Below are 22417 nucleotides of genomic sequence, written 5' to 3'. Positions count from 1 at the left end.
TGCCGAATCCCCAAAATACCCACTGTTACGTACCCTGTAACTGGGTTGCCAAACCAGCAGAAATGGACCACTTAGTTGGAGTCTGGATTACTGGAACTAAGAAAGTTTTATTAAAGAAATAAGCAACACAGTACTCTAATCAAAAGGATATAAATGCAACAATTTAGCAATGATAAAACACACATGTACACAGAACTAGGGTAATAGGATCAATCAAGCTCTATCGCAGTCTAGAGGTAAATGATCAGTTTCAAGTGACGCAAAGTTCAGTTCAATTGAGTTCAGTTCAGTTCACAGTAATCGCCGTTGTGCCGTTGGGGCAGGGAGAAGAGAGAGAGCGAAAGTGAATGAATATTCAAAACGGGTTCCACACAGACCTCCGATATTCCTCGCAGTTAGCTTTCGGGCGAGCCCTTTGTAATGTCTTCTGAGGTCACCGACTGTGACCCCTCCGTTCCAGATACGATCGTTCTTCTGCGGTGAACCCGGCACCGAGGCAAGGGCGGACACACACACCAGGTTCCCGCCGACCTGTACCTTTCTACCCTGTGCGTCTGTGGCTGATCCCGCAACCAGACCTCAAAAACCCACCAACTTGTGGGGGGGCACACCGCTTTCAGGGTCTCGTTACCTCATGGAGTCGTGTGGCTGTTGCCTTAGCGAACCTATCCCTTTTTATCCCCCTGCTGGGGTATCGCCTGTCCATCAAACTTCAAACAGTTCAGGGTTCAAAGCCACCGGTCTCTGACAATACTCGGAACCGTGCTCCTTTCGGTAATCTCTCTCGTCTCTCTTATTAGCACCTTGCATGTTCCCCCATTGTCCTCTTATCGGCATCAATCTTCTGATAACTGGTTCTTTTGTCACACCACCATGACAGGATGGGGACCAGTCCCCCTTGCAGCTAGAGCACCGCGTCCCCACTGGCACAGGAGCACCATGTATGGATGAGACTGGACCCCATACTTTCTAAAGCTCTCAGTAAAAGTGACATAGTTCCCTCAAAGCAGCTCAGCTGGTATGTCCGCTGGAAGCTGTATGCCCTCCTGCAGACAGTGTCCCTGGAAGAGAAAGTATGATGCCAATGTATGCCATCTTGGAGCTTGTCGCTATACAGGTATCTCTGCAGGGTCCTAAGGCGGAGAGCCACCAGCTGGGTCCGCACACACACCAATGACTGAACGTCCTCCACAATCGAAAGACTCTGGATCGCAGCAGAGACCCAATGCCTCCTGTTGTCCCACAATAAGTCCACCAGTCTCTTCAGGGTCCTGGAGACAAAAGCAGTGGGCAGAACTAAAGTCATCAGCTGGTACCATACGTCTACAATGGCAGCTACTTATCAGCAGGTTTTACATGGACTGGTGATCCAAGTTGTCCTATTCCATCGCACCTAGTGGCAAACAACTTACAAATGTAGCAATGGCTCCAACAAAATTGAAAAGACACTTAACTACAAACCCAGCACGGATGACAGCTGGGATCAGAAGGGGGAAGGGGGTTGGTATTGTCTGAGGGGAGGGAGGTTTGAGATGTTCAGGGATGGTGGAATGAGAGGAAAGTGGAGTCTCTGAGGGCCCAAGAGCTGGCAGTGGGACCTGAAAGAGAGGGGACTGTTGGGGTGATGGTGGGCGAAGGGGAGACGGGGATTCCAGCGGCAGCGCATGAAGACCCAGCCTGGAGGTCAAGGCCGGAGTTGGAGGTTGCACAGTCGGCACTTTGGAGGTGTCTGAGGTGATTGGAACCTGCATTGGTAGCGGTGGAGTCCAGGTTTGGAGTCTACTCTGGAGTGTTACAGCCATCGAGGTCAGCAACAGGAATCACAATCTGGAGACATCCAGACCTGTCGGCGTTGGAGTCGGCAGGTTCTGTGGTCTGTAGATGGGCGATCTGGGGATCCTTGTAGGACATGAGAAAGTCAAAGAACCGGCAATTGAAAGCATAGAGGTGCAGCATAGAGGGTCCATTACAGGCGGCGGAGAGAAAATCCCAGAGTTGTGGTAGTGACTGGGATAGGGACACCAGGTATCTCCTTCATGGTGGAAAATGTGGTGGGAGAAGCAGTCAACTGAATGTGAGTACCTGGGGTCCTCGGAGGGTCCAAATCAAGAAGCTTGAAAGCAAGTCTGGAAACCGCGTGATTCAAGCTGGCGACAAAGACATGTTCCCAGAAAGCTGCAGTAGCGGGTCTGGGTCATTACATAGTCAAAGAGTTAAGGCTGATTTATACTTGTGCAGTCGAGCTTGCACCGTAGCCTTCTCAAGTGGCTAATGCCATTGTGAGCATTTATACTTCTGTGTTGGTGTGTCTGCGTCGCTGTGCAATTCACTCATGTCACGCATGCGCACACACCTGCCCATGCGAGGCTTCATGGTCATGGTAGTCTTTCTTGGGGTAAACAAGTTTAAAGCGAGCATCTTTTTTTGTAAAAGTGAAATGTGTCCTCCATAATTTCGGAGGTCTGTAAAGCTTTATGGAAAGCATTGCAGCCAGAGTTCCTTCCCTGCCCTTCAGTTGCCCGATGGGAAGCTATTGCAGCGAAGGAGGAAGTGCGATGCTACCAAGCGGAGCAATCACAGATGTTGCAGTCTGCATTGCCACGACACGTAGTTACATTTTGGGAGAGGTGCGCATCAGGCTACGGCGTAGGGATCCGCGTAGACACAGTGTAGCGTTCACGGCTACGCCGTACCTATGGCGTCTATTTGACACAGAAGTATAAATCAGCCTTTAGAGAGCAGCAGGGATCACAGCGGGGGAGCAGTAAGAGAGAGTTTCACTGAACTCCCGAAGGGTAGATTTAAACTTCTTCAGGGGAGGCATCCCTGGAAGAGACTTTGTAGAGTAGTAGTCAAATCACAAACAAGAGAAAATTTGCAAATGCTGGAAATCTGAGCAACACATTGCAAGATCATCCACTTTATTCCATACAAGCTTCACCTCAGTTGTTAACCTAATTTGAAGACAGAGAATAAACCAATTATATAAATATGAAAGTATTTATTGTGAGATGTTTACAGATTCAGTGATGGTAAAATTCTCTGCTCAGATTGTGACATTGTCAAGTGCTTAATGACAGCATTGCTGATAACATGATAGCTTGGCAAATGACGACTGAATTCATCCTATTTGCTATAGATAGGTCACATCTCAAAATAACACCTTTTTTCTCAAGATATAATTGGGAAAACTTTTTTGCATTGCTTCTACAATATTATGACATAAAAGTGGCAGGCAACAGTTAAATAGAATGTACTGCATTTTGCACTGATGCATTTTGATGGACCATTCACAGTTACACTTAAATTTGATGTGAACTATCATGTATCATTTATATTCATTATTTGAATCTGGTTCCTTTTCAAAGGGAAACTGCTACTTGAGAGTCCTTGTACTGCAGAAACAGCTCAAGAAATTATTGCTGTCTCAGGCATTATATTCAATGAGTGAACGAACACAGACATAATTACCACAAAAGGAGAGTGATAAGGAGATTTGATTTAAAAAACCACACTGAAAATACTGCACTTGTAATTCCTCCTGATGTTTACCAAGTAGGTGCAAAACGATGATTAGAAACTGGGTAGAAAAAAAACAGTACAATTATTCATGAACATGAACTAGTAATACAGAAGTCAGAATAAAAAGAATCACTCTTAAAACTCAAGGTAAACAAATGAACTCCAACAACCAATGTGGTAGAAAATTACATTCTTTCAAGCATAAATCTTTCTATGCCATTATATTCAACAAAATTCAGGAGGGTACTATGGTATACTTTGAAGCACAATCTGATTTTACCAGAACAGATGTTAAAACTTAGCAGTTACTTTCCACATTATAATGCAAATAGGAGCATTGTTACTGGCAGTATTTCATTTCACAGATCTCAAGAACGCATTGAACCATGTCACAAAATTTTCACCAAAGATTTTTTAAGGAAGTCATTAGCAATATCATGGATCTGTGCTTAAAAGCACAAAACTATGATCTCCTGTCACAACCACAACCAGACCAAAATGTTTAGTGTCCACTACCCTTCTATGCATCATTAGCCAGAGGAGGTAGACAAGACAGGTACAATTGTAACATACATAGATACATACATAGAGGGAAGGGACTTGGAGGGTTATACACAGAATAGGGACAACTGGAACTAATAGGGAATATGCTGCTGTCAGCATGGACATATTTATTTTTTTCTATTTATTGAGATACAGTGCAAGGCAGGCCTTTCCAGCCCTTCTAGCCACACTGTCCAGCAATCCCCAACTTAACCCTGTCCTAATCTCTGGACAATTTACAGGGACTTATTAACCAACCAGTCTCTGTGCCTTTGGACTGCAGGAGGAAACTAAAGCACTCAGACATAACACATGTGGTCATGGGAAGAAAATACAAACTTGTTACAAACAGCAGCGGGAATTGAACTCGTGTCCTAGTAATGTAAAGCATTGTGCTAACTATTAAGCTAAAGGGTCTGATAACGTAGTGTATCCATTTAACATCAAATGAGGTATTTTGTGGATCCATAAATAAAATAGAGACACAGGTGCAGAAATATGTCAGTTACTTCCACTGAATGTGCATACGTAACATTCTGCACTGCCAATTTATTTCCACTGACTTCAACAGATGCATTTTTTTTTCTGAACTGGAGCACAACACAGTCATCATTGCATACACATATTTAATGCCAGCAAGTGAAGATAAATTCCAAAAGTAAAATCAGAAAATACTAGGAACACTCAATAAGGCAGCAGTATCTATGGGAAAAGAAACATTTAACTTCCAAGTTCTGAAATCCCTCATCAGACCTGGGAAAAAGGAATTTTATCCTCAGTACTTTCCAGAAAACATCCGCTAATTGATAACAAGATAATATGCAAATAGTTAACATGGATGAGTAAAAGAAGTATTTTGCATGATTCAATTGGAGTTGTGGGTGAGTGCACAAATTTACAAAAGGGTATCGATAGATTGTGAAAAAGCAAAACAGTAAGAGTGAAGTTACTTACTGTGGATCAAGAAGAAATAAGAGTACTGTTTACATGGCGATAGGCCACCAAAAGATAGAGGGAAAAATTAGCTGTAGGGTAGGTCATGCAGTCCCTTGAGCTTGATCTGCAAGATCAAAGATATAAAACATCTCCCCAACCCCTTCTGTGATGCATCTAATCAACTGTTCTTTGTACTTGATCTAGTTAGAGATGCTCTTTACCAGGAGAGAATATCAACACAGCTTTTACTAACGATAGATGAAGAATACTTACTTCTTGAAAAAGCTTCTTATCAGCTACCAGTTTTTTGGATGCCAATGTCTTGGTGACATGATAAAAAGCAAGTAATGCTCTATGCTGACGGAGATCATCATGTACTCTAACAGACTCCAGCAGTGTGGGAATCAGCTCTGGCCAGTTCCGGGGACAATCTAATCTGGCAACTTTAGCAATTAGTACTCCAATCTGGGTTGCAATCTGTAAAGAGACAAAATAAACAGGTTAAATAATTATTAAAGGGGAAGGACATTTAAATATTGAGGCAAAATAGGTCAGCTAACATTGGGATAGAGTCACCAAATCTCAGGGTTTCAGCAGCAGATGAGCTGAAGCTGATGGAGTCCTGATCATGTGATGGTGGTGGAAATAAGTAATTTTACATTTTACTGAAAATATTTTGCACTACAATGTGAATCAAATTACTAAGTTACAGGTATGTATGCATTCTCACAAATCTGAACTTGTATAAACTAAAGCATGTACCTGTGTCACTACGGCTAAAGAATCTCATAATTTACATTTTTTCTCTTCCCCTGCTCCCCACGTATCCTAATATACTCATCTACAAGATATTAAGATTGAACCACTTCTATGAACACATATTTCATAAATTAATCCACATTTTTTAAAAGTTCACTATACATTAATTTTTCTTGGAAATTATTACTGATAAATTAGTATTAGTAAACTAAATTATTTATCTAATTTTACTTCTTTTGCAAAACTAAATCTTTCATGGAAGAGTAAAAAAAAGTCTTATTTTTCAAACAAAAATCCATGAGAATTTATTTCACTACCAACCTGATTCACTGGTTCATTAAAATTTGCAATGAGCCCTGCTCGCAAGGAGGATTTTTCTTCTTCTGACAAAGCACTACAAAGTATAAGAGAAAATATATTCCCAATGTAATAAAGAATTATCCACATAAAAATTCATATAAGATTTAAGAGGAGAGATAAGATTGATGGTATTTACAAACAACATACGCTTGCACAAAATGTAATTGCGGAGACATTTGACAGGACGGTTAGGAAACTAATCAAACGCAGTAAAATACCGATGATCTGGTGCCGTCTGAATGGCAGACTTTCCAGACTAGTATGAGTACACAAATTCACTTTTAATCTTTATGTTACAGAATTATGTAATAAACTTTTCATTGAACTAGGTGAGTTCAGCATAAAATGAGGCCCTAGTGAATTTAGAAGTCCAGGAAAAAGGGCCTGAGGATACTTAAAAGTGCAGAAAACAGTGTTCAAGTCAGTCTAAAAGGAGTGTGGGAACCAGGACCACAGTCATTTTAAATGGAACATGGGAAACAAGAACCCAGGGTCTAAAAAGAGTGCAGGAAATTAAAACAAGTAAGCCAGGTGCTGAAACAGCCAGACTTAAAAATTGGATATCAATTTTCATGTTTTTACTGCATTGACAAGGCAATGCAATCTGACAGAAATAACTAAGAATCACTTCATCCTTCTGTTTTCTGACAATGTGATTTTGAAACAACTTCTGATAACTTAAAACATTTCATGCCACACCATTCTCTTTATTTTCAAGTGAAACGACCACAAAATATGAGTGCAATTTTTTAAAAATCAACACATGTAATAAGCGAATACAGTAAAACTCCAAAACAAACAAGAAAAAAATCTGCAGATGCTGGAAATCCTAGCAACACACACAAAATGCTGGAGGAACTTAGCAGGCCAGGCAGTATCTATGAAAAAAGAGTAGACAGTTGACATTTTGGGCCAACCCCTTTTATCAATCCAGACTTCAGGTGCTGCCAGTGATCATATGAGCTTTCTAAGGGTGCTTAAGTGTTGGTATACATCACAAAAATGTGCCAGTAAGTTACTGTAAATTACCATTTTGCATAGATTAATGGCAAAAAGAACAGGATTAATGGGCATGTGACAGTCAGAAGTTGTTGCAGGAGTACAGAGAAATGAGAAAAAGAATGGGACTGAAGGATTTGCTCCCCTGGAAGTCGGCATGAATCAAGATGGCCAAAACAGGCTCCTTTTACGTCATTATTTAGTACAAAAACCCACAAAAAACTCAGATGACCTTCTTTTGATTATAATAATAAGTCAGAGCTTAGAAACGGGGATATACTATTACAATTGCACAGGGTACTGGTGACCCGCATCTGGGGAACCATGTAGAGTTTTAGTCCCTTATTTCAGAAAGAAAATATTAGCATTGGAGGCAGTCCAGAAGAAACTCACTGGCTCATTCCTGTGATAAGGACTGTCCTATAATAAGTAGGTACAGAAATTAGATCTATACTTTTCACAGCCTGGAAGGAATGATCGTAATGAAACGCAAGATCCTAAAGGGGCACAACAGAGTACACGTCGAGATGTTTGCCATTATTGGGAGAAACACAATGAGGGTAATGTAGTTACATATTGGGGACACTCATTTAAAGCTAAGATGCCTAGGAATTTCCATCCCAGGAGGTTGGTGGTACTTTGCAATGTTCTGCCGCAAAAAAATGTGGGGGCTAAATCAGTACAGGTACTTGAAGAGGAATTTGATAAATTTTTGAAAGATCTGGAAATTGTTGGCTATGGGGAAATGACACAGAGGATATGAGACCTACAACATATTAGCTGTACACATATTGAATGGCAGGGCAGGCCAGAGCAGTGAAAATGACATGACAGGCTTATCTGATCAAGCTGCATTTGAGGTTTGTGAAAAAGATCAATGTTGGCCTAGACAATCTGTTGCGACACACATAAAAGTTGCTGGTGAACGCAGCAGGCCAGGCAGCATCTCTAGGAAGAGGTACAGTCGACATTTTGGGACGAACCCTTCGTCAGGACTAACTGAAGGAAAAGCTAGTAAGAGATTTGAAAGTGGGAGGGGGAGATCCGAAATGATAGGAGAAGACAGGAGGGGGAGGGATGGAACCAAGAGCTGGACAGTTGATTGGCAAAAGAGATATGAGAGGATCATGGACAGGAGGCCCAGGGAGAAGGAAAAAGGGGAGGGGGGGGGGAAACCCAGAGGATGGGCAAGGGGTATAGTGAGAGGGACAGAGGGAGAAAAAGGAGAGAGAGAAAAAGAATGTGTGTATATAAATAACGGATGGAGTATGAGGGGGAGGTGGGGCCTTAGCGGAAGTTTGAGAAGTCAATGTTCATGCCATCAAGTTGGAGGCTACCCAGACGGAACATAAGGTGTTGTTCCTCCAACGTGAGTGTGGCTTCATCTTTACAGTAGAGGAGGCCGTGGATAGACATATCAGAATGGGAATGGGATGTGGAATTAAAATGTGTGGCCACTGGGAGATCCTGCTTTCTCTGGCGGACAGAGCGTCGGTGTTCAGCGAAACGATTTCCCAGTCTGCGTCGGGTCTTGCACTACAGGAACTGCAATTGCTTTTTGCTCTCTTAACAAAAGGTTTGCCATGTTATTTATCTCAAAATGTAATTATTCTACTGTTGGCAGCCATGTCTTCAGATGATTAGGCTGATGAACTTGCAGATAAAACAAACTTAACAAGATACATACAACTCAAACTACTTACTGTGGAGCAATGCGCCGCCAATAACGATCAATTCCATTTTTGAAGTACAGCACCGCAAGCCACCGTACATTTACGTCTAGAGTATGATTAGTAAAGATATTCTGTAAAAGCAAATATATTAACTTAGCTGAATACTTGTGAGTAGACTTTTTGGAATTATGTAAATTAGCCTGGCTAGATAATGCATATAACATCAGAAATGCATTCTTCCTCAAGTCTAACTACTTACACAGTTTTTAAATTTTCCATTTATTCAGTGGCCATCGAATTGGATTCAGAAACCAAACCATAATGCTTGCTGATTGTTTCAATGGTTTGTGAATCTGATGAATTAATTCCAAAAGTGAAATTGAGCCTTCCTGGAACTGACAATCAACATCCAATTTTACAAATGTTACACTGAAAAACTAAGCAAACCCTGCAGATACAAAACAAATAAAAACAGAAAATAATGGTAAAGCAAATCAGACATCTTTTGCAGTAAAAGTTACCATACTTAAACAGAAGTAAAAGATATTAGAGCATTTTTCCCAACCTGGGGTCCTACGACCCCTCGGTTAATGTGGAGGTCCATAGCAAAAAAAAAAGGTTTGGAACCCCTTCATTAGAGATTAATAGCTTTTCAGAACAGAATGCTGCTCTTCCAATTCAAGTGTTCATGGGTCAGATATTCCCAGAAGTGAGGATGCTACATTTTCATAAAGACATTTCAAGAACATCCTTCAAACATTATCCTAGCAACATCATGCCACAGTAGTCCAACAAGAATCCATACTTCCTGAGTGTGGGGTTGCATACAAATAATGTGGTCAGGCCACAGAAATGGACAAGGGTAATTAGAACACCATTACTAGTGAAATTGGCATGCAAGAGGATTTGTCTCTCCTTCGAGAAGAATTGAATAATTTAGCAAAGGGAGAGCAGATAGCATCTCCTCTGTGCTTTGAGGTGCCTCCTGCCGATAGTTCTCATCTTCAAGACATAGGAAAGCAAGTATTTACTTTCCAGGAGACCATGAGTTTACAGTTTCAAACTACAATTTACCCATTGGTAAATTGGGAGATGGAAGTTCGTGGTTAATACCATCAGTGATTATCTGCCTGAAGTGACAGGTGACATGTAAAACATGGAACATGATCCACATTTCTGAGAATCTCATTGTTCAGCTTTATCATCAGGGTGTGGTCTTGTATCAACAAGCAGCAATAAATTAGGATTTGACTCCAACTCCTAATTTATCCTCATCCATTGCCTCAATATAAAGCATTTTTCAATCCCATTCACTAGTTATGAAGTGGGAATCCTGCCTGACTTCTCCCCTTCTTAACCAAAACCATATTTGGATTGACTCACTCAGCTCAAAAAATTATTGGTAGGTGTCTTAAGGCCAATTTATACTTCTGCATCAAATCTACGGGTAGGTACGGCGTAGCCATGTACCCTACGCCGTAGCCTGACGCGCATCTCCCCAAAAATGTAACTATGCATCACGGTGACACAGACCGCAACAACTGTGATTGGTCCACGTGGGGCATCGCATTTCCTCCTACACTGCAATAGCTTCCCATTGGGCGACTGAAGGGCAGGGAAGGAAGTCTGGTTGCAATGCTTTCCATAAAGCTTTACAGACCTCTGAAATTATGGAGGACCCTGTGCTTGACGCCAGTTTGTAGCTAGCTGCTACAGCCCGTTGACTTCCACCTGAAGCTAAAACTCGAATGGTGATTGCCAATCTCTGTGATGATTGCCAAAGTATACTGTGCATACACTGATGCGAAATAAATGGTTGGAGACAGTGAACCAAATCGTCAAACCTACCTGCCGACATCCGAAAATATTTGTAATGCATTTCCTTGTCCATGTTTCTCAGTGACCGGACAAGCACAGAAAATTCACCCTCCTTCAGTTTCAGTCGCCATTGTTTGAAGTTTGAGTTTCTTCGTGTTGAGTTTCAACACGAAGAAACTCAACACAGTGGCATAGAAACCCCACCGCCAACTAGCGTTTTGGCGGTGAATTACAGAGCGACGCAGACACACCAACGCACAAGTATAAATGCTAATGACGGCATAGGCCACTTGCGTAGGCTACGGTGTAGGCTACTACACAGAAGTATAAATTAGCCTCTAGGGTGGCTCTATTTCACTGAAGGCACACAGTTAGCACTTTTTAAAGAAAACTAGAACAAACATCTGATGCGTTACACTAATCACAGAATGAATGAATCTGCCATGGTTTCCAAAGCTTGTGGGGGGGGGGGGGGGTCAGGTGGGTGAGAATCAAATTACTAATATATCCATTTCTTATTCCAAAACCTCAAATATTCAAAAGGATAGTATTAGCAAATTGTAAACCAATGGCAGATTTGGTGAGCTGGATTTCATTGGAATAGAAAAAAACTATGAACGGAGATCTTCAAGAGTATGTCAATTAAAACAATATTAAAATATTTTAAAAACGCAAACAACAGGAATTCTGCAGATGCTGGAAATTCAAGCAACATACACCAAAGTTACTGGTGAACGCAGCAGGCCAGGCAGCATCTGTAGGAAGAGGTACAGTCGACGTTTCAGGCCGAGACCCTTCGTCAGGACTAACTGAAGGAAGAGTTAGTAAGAGATTTGAAAGTGGGAGGGGGAGGGGGAGATCCAAAATGATAGAAGAAGACATTTTGGATCTCCCCCCTCCCCTTCCCACTTTCAAATCTCTTACTAACTCTTCCTTCAGTTAGTCCTGACGAAGGGTCTCGGCCTGAAACGTCGACTGTACCTCTTCCTAGAGATGCTGCCTGGCCTGCTGCGTGCACCAGCAACTTTAATTTAAAATATTTTCATTGGTCAGCAAAACTGTAATGGAAACACAGCTTTAGGACAATGAATCAGAAGATTATTAGTCTGAAAGCTTGAGTTGCAAACTAGCTCCAGTCTACATTTCAAAAGAAAATTTTTTATAAACTTTATAAAATGAAAAGAGCTGAAAAACAGAACAGACCAGGGTTTTGCGGAACCCTAGGGTTCTGCAAGAGGTCGCTAGGGGTTCCATGAGAGATCGTGATTTAAAAAAAACATCATTTTTGAGCTTCACGCAACATATGATGCTAGCATTCGTGCCGGTGGGCAGTGACCGAGCAACCCCCATGAGCAATCTTGTTAGAGGTCTTTCACCCCACTATGGCAGTGCACAGTAGGACTGTGCTTATTTGGCTGAGTCCATTCTCAGTTCTTGACTCGAGATAGTGGAGGCCGTTGATAAATGATGGGCGCTGTATTGCACAGAGGGGAGGACGGTAAGCTGATGAGGAGCTTGAAGAGCATTTTCTGAGTATTGAATGGACTCACCCAACTTGGGCTGTAATGTTAGCCTCTTCCTCCTGAATTACCTCCCTCCAACTTCCCCTTATGCGCTGCTGACTGACGCATGGGAGCAAACAAACTCTACCCCTGTAGTAGAAAATTGGAGGAATTTTTATGTGCTGCAACTCAGCTGTTAGCCTGCCGCTTTGCCTTTCTTGTAAACATTGCAAAACTTGGATTGTGTAGGTTAGAAGTGAATTGTATTGTGAAGTTATCGTATTTTTGGCGTTCTTTTTTATATTTTATTAACTTGTGTGCTTTACTGACATTTCTGACAGTCCTATGTGGCAATTTTTGAAGAGGAGGTGTGAGATGGAAGAGGAGGATTCTAGGCCTAGGCCTACGGACAATGATGAAGAATTACAATCTTCTGAGTCATTGCACTGCACTAGTCCATCTTTACAATGAAAGCTACTTATCAAAGAGTTTTACATGGACTGGTGATCCAAGGTGTCTTACTCCATTGTGCGTAGTCTGTGGCAAACAACTTACAAATGCAGCAATGGCTCCAAATCACAGCCATATGACACATACAGTGCTGATTATTTTAAACAGCTATTGGAATCTCAAATCAAACAAACTTTTGTTAATAAAATCACTGTCAGTAAAAAGCTTCAGGAAGCAAGTTATTTAGTAGAAGAACTTATTACCCAGAAAAGGAAAAGTTATAGTCGGTGAGAACCTATTAATGCCAGGATGTAAAATTATAGTGGGCAAAATGCTAGGACAAAATGCCGTATGGGAAACTTAAAAGGTTTCATTCTCAAACAGTATGATAGGGCCATAAGACATAGCAGCAGAATCAGGCCATTTGGCCCATTGAGTCTGCTCCACCATTTAGTCATGGCTGATCCTTTACTCCCCTCCTCAGCCGCACTCCCCGGCATTCTCCCCATAACCTTTGATGCCACATCCAACTGAAAACCGATAAAGCTCTACCTTAAATACACTCAACGACCTGGCCTCCACAGCTGCCTGTGGTAATGAATTCCACAAATTCATCACCCTCTGGCTAAAGAAATTTCTCTGCATCTCTATTTTAAATGGATGCCACTCTAAGCTGAGGCTGTCATCTTATCTTAGACCCCCCCCCCCCCACCATGGGAAACATCCTTTCCACATCTACTCTGTCTAGGCCTTTCAAAATTCGAAAGGTTTCAATGAGATAACCCCCCCCCCCCCCGATCCTTCTAAAATCCAGCGAGTACAGAGCCAGGGGTATCAAACATTCCTCGTATGATAATCGAAATCATCCTTGTGAACCTCCTCTGAACCTTCTCCAATGCCAGCACATCTCTTCTTAGACGATGAGCCCAAAACGGTGCACAATACTCAAGGTGGGGCCTCACCAGTGCCTTATAAAGCATCAGCATCACATCCTTGCTCTTGTATTCTAGACCTCCTGAAATGAATGCTAACACTGCATTTGCCTTCCTCACCACTGACTCACGCTGCAAGTTATCCTTTAGGGTATTCTACACAAGGACTCCCAAGCCCCTTTGCATCTCAGATTTTTGAATTTTCTCCGTTTAGAATATAGTCTGCATGTTTATCTCTTCTACCAAAGTGCATGACATTGCATTTTCCAACATTGTATTTCATCTGCCACTCTCTTGCCCATTCTCCTAACCTGTCTAAATCCTTCTGCAGCCTACCTGTTTCCTCAACATTGCCTACCCCTCCACCAATCTTTGTATCACTGCAAAACTGGCAATAAAGCCATCTATCTCATCTTAAATCACTGATATACAGCATAAAAAGAAGCAGCCCAAACTCTGACACCTGCAGAACACCATTAATCACTGGCAGCCAGTTTAGAAAAGGATCCTTTTATTCCCACTCTTTGTCTCCTACCAATCAAGCAATGCTCTAACCACATCAGTAACATTCCTGTAATAGCATGGGCTCTTAATTGGAAAACAGCCTCACGTGTGGCACCTTGTCAAAGGCCTTCTGCAAGTCCAAATATACGACATCCACTGCATCCCTTTTGTCTATCCTAATTGCAATCTCCTCAAAGAATTCCAGTATGTTCGTCAGACAACATCTTCACTGTAGGAAACAATACTGATTTTGTCCTATCTTGTCCTGTGTCACCAAGTCCTCCATAATCTCATCCTTAACAACTGACTCCAACATCTTCCCAACCACCAAGGTCAGGCTAACTGGTCTATAAAGAGTGGACTGACATTTGCAATTTTCCAGTCCTGTGGCATCATGCCAAACTCCAATGATTTTTGAAAGATCATTACTAATGCCTCAAAATCTCTATCACTACCTCTTTCAGATCCCAAGGGTGCAGTTCATCTGGCCTGGGTGACCTTTAGGCCTTTCAGCTTTTTGGGCACCCTCTCCTTTGTAATACTAATTGCAGCTATTGGGCTCCCTCTCCAAAATGTGGATGTAATCGAGACATCCCTGACCCTAGCACCTAGGAGGCAACATACCATTCCTGAGTCCCAATCACGTCACAGATTTCCTGTCTGTTCTCCCGACTATTGACTCCCTTATGAGTACCACTCCCCTCTTTCCCTTTTGCACCACAGAACTATGCCTGGTCTCTGTGGCATTCCCCCATAACAGTATCCAAAACAGTATACTTATTATTGAGGGGAATGGCCACAGGGGTGCTCTGCGCTAACTGCCTATTTACATTTACATTTCTTCCGACAGTCACCCAGCTACTCGCCTCCCGCAACTTCGGAGTGACTACTTCCCTGTAACTCTGATCGATTACCTCCTCATTCTCTCGTACAAGCCAAAAGTCATCCAGCTGCTGCTCCAGATCCCTAACACAGTCTTCAAGGAGCTGCTGCCGGATGCACTTCATGCAGATATGTTCACATATTGATAACATATCACATGATGTTGAAGAAGTTTTGTGTGAAAAACTGAAAAACAACTCCTCTATCCAAGCTGATGAGTCAACAGAATTCACCAATAAATGTCATGTTGTAGCATTTGTTAGATTTGTAAATGATGGTGGAATTCAAGAAAACTTATTTCCGTTGCAAAGAGCTGCCCAAAACAAGTAAAGGCCAAGATATATTTAATGTTTTGCCTTCATATCTGGAAACAAAAAATCTTTCTTGGAGGACCAGTGTTGGCATCGGTACTGAAGATGGCCCATCAATGGTTGGCTCCTTGAGAGGTTTCGTTTCTCTTGCTCTCTTGCTGACTGCTTTGAAGATGAAGAAAGGTTACAGAAACTAGCCTACTTAGCAGACATTTTTCATCCTACGAATCAGTTGAACAAGTCTTTGCAAGGCCCTGGAGAAAATGTTTTGATTTAAAGTGACAAGATTCTTGAATTTAAAAGGAAACTGGATCTTTGGAAAAATCACATTACAAAAGGAAATCTTGAAATAGTTTCATTGCTGCTTGGGCTTGAGAGTGAGGAAGGATATCAGAAAGTCTCAAGTCTTATTGAAAACTACCTGGAGGAACTGCAGAACAAAACTGAACAGTAGTTTTCCTCCCATTCAACACAAGTGCATGACTGGATGAGGGACCTTTTCTCTAAATCTTCTGCTCAGCCTGAGAACTTGACTTTGAGAGAAGAGGAAGAACTTTGTACGCTGCAGTTTGATCGCGCACTCAAGATGAGATTTACTGACCTGCCCCTGGACAAGTTCTGGATCTCTGTGAAAGAAGAGTATCCTGTCATTCATGGGAAAACAACAAACATTTTGCTGAAGTTTTCAACATCTTACGTGTGTGAGCAAGCTTTTTCTTGTTTAACAAGCATCAAGGGTAAGGACAGAAATCGTCTCATTTTAGCTGAAGGTAGAATCTGTGTGTGCTTATCTCAAGTTTGACCCAGAATTGAGTATTTTTGCAGCAAAAAAACAAGCACAGATTTCATATGCAAGGCCTATATTTGAACTTGATCATGTCACAATAAGAAAATGCTTTTTCAAAATGTTGTATAAAATTGTACCTTAGGCTATATTCTTATTAATATTGCTTTGGCTTATGGTTTTTAATAACTTTACTATTCAACATTGCCAATACATTTTCATGTTGTAAAGTGTTAAAATCAAATCACAACCATTATTTAAATTAAATCTACCAAGCCCCACCTTTAGAAAAATTAAATCCCAATCTGTCTTAAGCCAGTATTTAATGGAAATTTATATTTACTTTGAGTTTTTAGAATTTATGAAAGAAAAAGAAAGAGATAATTGCAAGAAAGGCAAGCTAACTTTAACTACCCGTGTTTTCAAGAAAGGTTGCCTAAAAATTCATTTTCTACTCAAAAGAGCATTGACAATTATTTTTGATTATATCTACAACTTACTGATCACACTAACGTACTATGAGCTGCAGATATAATAAATTTTATGCAGGGTTCTCTGAGACCTGAAAATTACTTCAAGAGCAAAAAGTTTGAGAAAGGCTGGATTAGACTATGTGACCAAGGGAAAAAAAGGCCCTGCAATTTAACAGCAAGATGGTGCTAGTGAGACCCAACGACATTTTACAGAACATAGAATAGTACAGCACATTCCAGGCCCTTGGGCCCACAATGTTGTGCCAACCCTCAAACCCTGCCTCCCATATAACACCCCCTCCCACCTTAAATTCCTCCATATAGCTGTCTAGTAGTCTCTTAAACTTCACTCGTGTATCTGCCTCCACCACTGACTCAGGCAGTGCATTCCACACACCAACCACTCTGAGTAAAAAACCTTCCTCTAATATCCCCCTTGAACTTCCCACCCCTTACCTTAAAGCCATGTCCTCTTGTATTGAGCAATGGTGCCCTGGGGAAGAGGCGCTGGCTATCCACTCTATCTATTCCTATTATCTTGTACACCTCTATCATGTCTCCTCTCATCCTCCTTCTCTCCAAAGAGTAAAGCCCTAGCTCCCTTAATCTTTGATCATAGTGCATACTCTCTAAACCAGGCAGCATCCTGGTAAATCTCCTCTGTACCCTTTCCAATGCTTCCACATCCTTCCTATAGTGAGGCGACCAGAACTGGACACAGTACTTCCAAGTGTGGCCTAACCAGAGTTTTATAGAGCTGCATCATTACACTGCGACTCTTAAACTCTATCCCTCGACTTATGAAAGCTAACACCCCATAAGCTTTCTTAACTACCCTATCCACCTGTGAGGCAACTTTCAGGAATCTGTGGACATGTACCCTGAGATCCCTCTGCTCCTCCACACTACCAAGTATCCTGCCATTTACTTTGTATTCTGCCTTGGAGTTTGTCCTTCCAAAGTATACCACCTCACACTTCTCCAGGCTGAACTCCATCTGCCACTTCTCAGCCCACTTCTGCATCCTTTCAATGTCTCTCTGCAATCTTTGACAATCCTCTACACTATCTACAACACCACCAACCTTTGTGTCGTCTGCAAACTTGCCAACCCACCCCTCTACCCCCACATCCAGGTCGTTAATAAAAATCACGAAAAGTAGAGGTCCCAGAACCAAACCTTGTGGGACACCACTAGTCACAACTCTCCAATCTGAATGTATTCCCTCCACCACAACCCTCTACCCTCTGCAAGCAAGCCAATTCTGAATCCACCTGGCCAATCTTCCATGGATCCCATGCCTTCTGACTTTCTGAATAAGCCTACCGTGTGGAACTATTCTATTAACTATACTTTCTCTGAACTATGATCACTGCAATATGCAGCCTGTAATTTCTCTTTTGGAGTTGAGGTTTTGAACTCTGTACAGCTGGACATATTTGCAAGTATCCTGATAAATTCAGCGAAGTAGAATCTCAAGCATGCAGTTACAACCACAGCTGCATTGTTGGAGTGGACCTGGGGCTGGACTGAAACTCTGGGCTGCATTGAAGCAGCAGTGCCTGAGCCAGAGAGTGGAAACTGAACTGTTGTAAGGCCAATTTAAGCGCTGAGCCAGATTAAAAGATCAAGATGTCGAGGCCAAATGCGAAAGATGAATCAGTTCACTACTCCAAGAGGCTTTGCTTGTCTCAGTGTTGAACTGGCTCCGTGGCTGTGGCCTGTAGCTATTGGGCTCCTGGATTGGCTGCAGCACTGAACTAACTCCAAGGCTGTGGACTCACTTTCAGGTACTCTACAGTCTTTGTTGTGGGTTTTTTTAAAAGTGGGTTCGATGGTCTTTCTTGGTTTTGTGGCTGCCTACAAGAAGCCAAATCTCAAGGTAGACCTACTTGATAATAAATGTACTTTGAACTTAGTAGGAACAATAACCTATTTAGCCCACAAAGATTCATTATACGTCTGAAAGATTCATTTTTAGCTTTTCCTCCCGGGTCTACAGCATGAGATCTCTCTCATTATTTAAAGCTACCTTGTCTGAAAACAAGCAACACTAATTCAAAATTTTAAATTATTCAAAACTATCTTGTCATTTTTTATAACATCCCAAGTCACACTTGCACAACACATTAGTCCCCAGTGAATACTGTAGCTTCAAATCCTAAAATGACAACAATTTTAAATTCATAGTTTTGTTTTTGAATGGTTTTACCCCTCAAGCCAGTTTGGATCCTCCAAAATGGGAACCATTATGCCTCTCATCAGCATAACTTACATCCCCCAAACCTTTGGTTCCTCGGATCTTTAACTCTTTTGTATACAATTAGTTACACACCTATAACAGAAACCATGCCCACAGTCTCTTAATAACCATACTTCGGAATTTCCCCTAATTCCACTTCAGAATTCTGCCTTATAACCATTTCTACAGTCAAACTCTTGTTGTTCTTCCTAATATACCATCCATCAGCTCTGAATCCCTCCACTTAAACTTTTAATTGTGTTTCTACTTTCAAAACACTGCTTAAATTCTGGTTATCAGAACTCGTCTATAAATCCCTTCATAATTCCTGTAAGCAAATAATTATACATTGCAGTTAAAATTATACATTTTTTTTGTAGGAGTTCATAAAAGTGATATGTTTCATTACCACAATTAAACTGAATTGAAATGACAACTTTATTTCTTACACCCTTCACAAACATGACAAGTAAAAATCTTTACGTTACATAGAACATAGAAATTTACAGCACATTACTGGCCCTTCAGCCCACAATGTTGCGTTGACCATGTAACCTACCCTAGAGACTGCCTATAATTTCCCTAGCGCTTAGCCCTCTATTTTTCTAAGCTCCATGTACCTATTTAAGAGGCTCATAAATTCCAGGAATGAGAGGGTTAACATATGAGGAACGTTTGTCTGTTCTTGGACTGTATTCCTTGGAGTTTAGAAGAATGAGGGGAGATCTCATAGAAACATTTCGAATGTTAAAAGGCATGGACAGAGTGGATGTGGCAAAGTTGTTTCCCATGATGGAGGAGTCTAGTACGAGAGGGCATGACTTAAGGATTGAAGGGCGCCCACTCAGAACAGAAATGCGAAGAAATTTTTTTAGTCAGAGGGTGGTGAATCTATGGAATTTGTTGCCACGGGCAGCAGTGGAGGCCAAGTCATTGGGTGTACTTAAGGCAGAGATTGATAGGTATCTGAGTAGCCAGGGCATCAAAGGTTATGGTGAGAAGGTGGGGGAGTGGGACTAAATAGGAGAAAATGGATCAGCTCATGATAAAATGGCGGAGCAGACTCGATGGGCCGAATGGCCTACTTCTGCTCCTTTGTCTTATGGTCTTAAATGACCCTATTGTATCCGCTTCCACCACCACTGCTGGCAGTGCATTCCACGCACCCACCACTCTGTGTCTGAAAAACTTACCCCGACATCCCCTTGGTACCCTTTTCCAACTATGCCCCCTCATGTTAGCCATTTCAACCCTGGGAAAAAGCCTCTGGCTAGCCACACGATCTTATACACCTCTATTAGGTCACCTCTCATCCTTCGTTGCTCCAAGGAGAAAACGCCAAGTACACTCAACTTAATCTCATAAGGTACTCCCTCCAATCCAGGCAACATCCTCGTAAATCTCCTCTGCACTCTCTCTATAGTATCCACATCCTTCCTGCAGTGAGTGACCAGAACTGAACACAGTGCTCCAAATGGGATCTTATATATCTTATATAGCTGTAACATTACCTCACGGCTCGTGAACTCAATCCCACGGTTGATGAACGCCAACATACCATAAGCCTTCTTAACCACATAATCAACCTGCGCAGCAGCTTTGAGTGTCCTATCAACATGGACCGCCCAAGAGCTCTCAGATCCTCCACACTGCCAAGGGTCTTACCATTAATATTATATTCTGTCTTCAAATTGAACCTACCAAAATAAACCACTTCACACTTATCTGGGTTGAAGTCCATCTGCCACTTCTCAGTCCAGTTCTGCATCCTGTCGATGTCCCGCTGAACCTCTGACAACCCTCTAGTCTAGCCACAACTCCCCCAACCTTTGTGTCATCAGCAAACTTACTAATCCGTCTCTCCACTTCCTCATCCAGGTCATTTATTAAAATCACAAAGAGGAAGGGTTCCAGAACAGATCCTTGAGGCACACCACTGGTCACTGAACTCCATTCAGAATATGATCCATCTACAACCACCCTTTGCCTTCTGTGGGCAAGCCAATTCTGGATCCACAAAGCAAGGTCTCCTTGGATCCCACGCCTCCATACTTTCTGAAGGAGCCTTGCATGGGGAACCTTATCAAATGCCTTACTGAAATCCATATACACTGCATCCACTGCTTACCTTCATCAATGTGTTTTGTTACATCCTCGAAGAATTCAATCAGGCTCATAAGGCACGACCTGCTCTTGATAAAGCTGTACTGACTATCCCTAAACAGATTATGTCGCTCCAAATGGTCATAAATCCTGCTTCTCAGGATCTTCTTCAACAACTTGCCCACCACTGAAGTCAGACTCACTGGTCTATAATTTCCTGGGTTACACCTGATTGGTCCTATTCTCTCACGGCTCATCCTCTTGCTCTTCATATACTTGTAGAATGCTTTGGGGTTTTCTTTAATTCTGCTCGCCAAGGCCTTCTCATGGCCCCTTCTGGCTCTCCTAATTCCATTCTTAAGCTTCTTCCAAGCAACCTTGTAATTTTCTAGAGCTCTAAGAGTACATAGTTTCTTGAACCTTCATAAGCTTTTCTTTTCTTCTTAACTAGATTTTCTACATACTTTGTACTCTGTGGTCATTTAACTCTACCATTCTTTCCCTGCTTCACTAGAACATGCCTATACAGAACTCCATCCAAATGTTCCCTGAACATTTGCCATATTTCTGCTGCGCATTTCCTGAGAACATTTGCTCCCAAGATCCTGCCTGATAACATTTCCCCCTACCCCAATTAAATGTTTTCCCAAATTGTCTACTCCTATCCTTCTCCAGCACTATGGTGAGGAGATAGAGTTGTGGTCACTACCTCCAAAATGCTCTCCCACCAAGAGATCCAACACCCGACCATGTTCATTTCCCAATACCAGATCAAGTACAGCCTCTCCTCTAGTTAGCTTGTCCACACATTGCATCAGGAAACCTTCGTGATGACACCTAACAAACTCCACTCCATCTGAACCCTTTCCGCTAAGGAGATGCCAATCAATATTAGGAAAGTTAAAATTTCCCATCACAACAACCCTATTATTATTGCACTGTTCCAGAATCTGCCTCCCTACCTGATCCTAGATATCCCTGCTACTATTGGGGGGGGGGGGGGGGGGGGCCTACAAAAAACACTCAGTATTTGGCCCATTCCTGTTTCTGACTTCCACCCACACTGACTCAGTAGACCATTCCTCCACAACTTCTTCCTTTTTTGCAGCCATGACTCTATCCCTAATTAGCAATGCCACGCCCCCACCTCTTTTTCCACCCTCTCTGTTCTTTTTGAAACATATAAGGCCTGGCACCCCCAGCAGCCATTCCTGTGCATGAGACATCCAAGTCTCTGTAATGGCCACAAATTCACAGCTCCAAGTTTTGGTCCACAATGTAAGTTCATCTGCCTTGATTATGATACTCCTTGCATTAAAATAGACACATTTCAAACCATCAGGCTGAATGCATCTTTGCTCTAACATTTGCTGATCCTTCCTCACAAACTCCCTACAAGCTGTCTCTACATGTGCTCCAACTTCCCCAATCCTCTGCTTCTTCACTTTGGTTCCCACCACCCGCCCCCCATAAATTTAGTTTAAACCCTCCCCAACAGAATTAGCAAACCTCCCCGCCAGGATATTGGTCCCTCATATTCAAGTGCAAACCATCCATTTTGTACAGGTCACACCTGCCCCAGAAGAGGTCCCAATGATAAAAAAATCTGAATCCCTTCCCCTTG

At 42.1% G+C, this 22417-nt stretch overlaps 1 protein-coding gene across 6 annotated transcripts in view; it reads right to left on the bottom strand.

Moving 5' to 3' along the window:
* The window catches only part of ipo11 (importin 11), a 427187-nt gene that overhangs the window by 357364 nt on the left and 47406 nt on the right, over nt 1-22417 (bottom strand). For all 6 annotated transcript variants that reach the window (XM_072252587.1, XM_072252591.1, XM_072252593.1 and 3 more), the window contains exons 4-6: nt 8823-8923; nt 6082-6154; nt 5275-5478 (exon numbers count right to left, since the gene is read on the bottom strand). In XM_072252587.1, coding sequence (XP_072108688.1) covers nt 5275-5478; nt 6082-6154; nt 8823-8923 — 378 coding nt within the window. The remainder of the gene's footprint in view (nt 1-5274; nt 5479-6081; nt 6155-8822; nt 8924-22417) is intronic.

This window comes from Mobula birostris, chromosome 3 (genome assembly GCF_030028105.1).
Source record: "Mobula birostris isolate sMobBir1 chromosome 3, sMobBir1.hap1, whole genome shotgun sequence".
Classification (NCBI taxonomy): domain Eukaryota; kingdom Metazoa; phylum Chordata; class Chondrichthyes; order Myliobatiformes; family Myliobatidae; genus Mobula; species Mobula birostris.
Note: the sequence above shows the minus strand (reverse complement) of the source record. Positions and strands in the feature narration are given on the sequence as shown.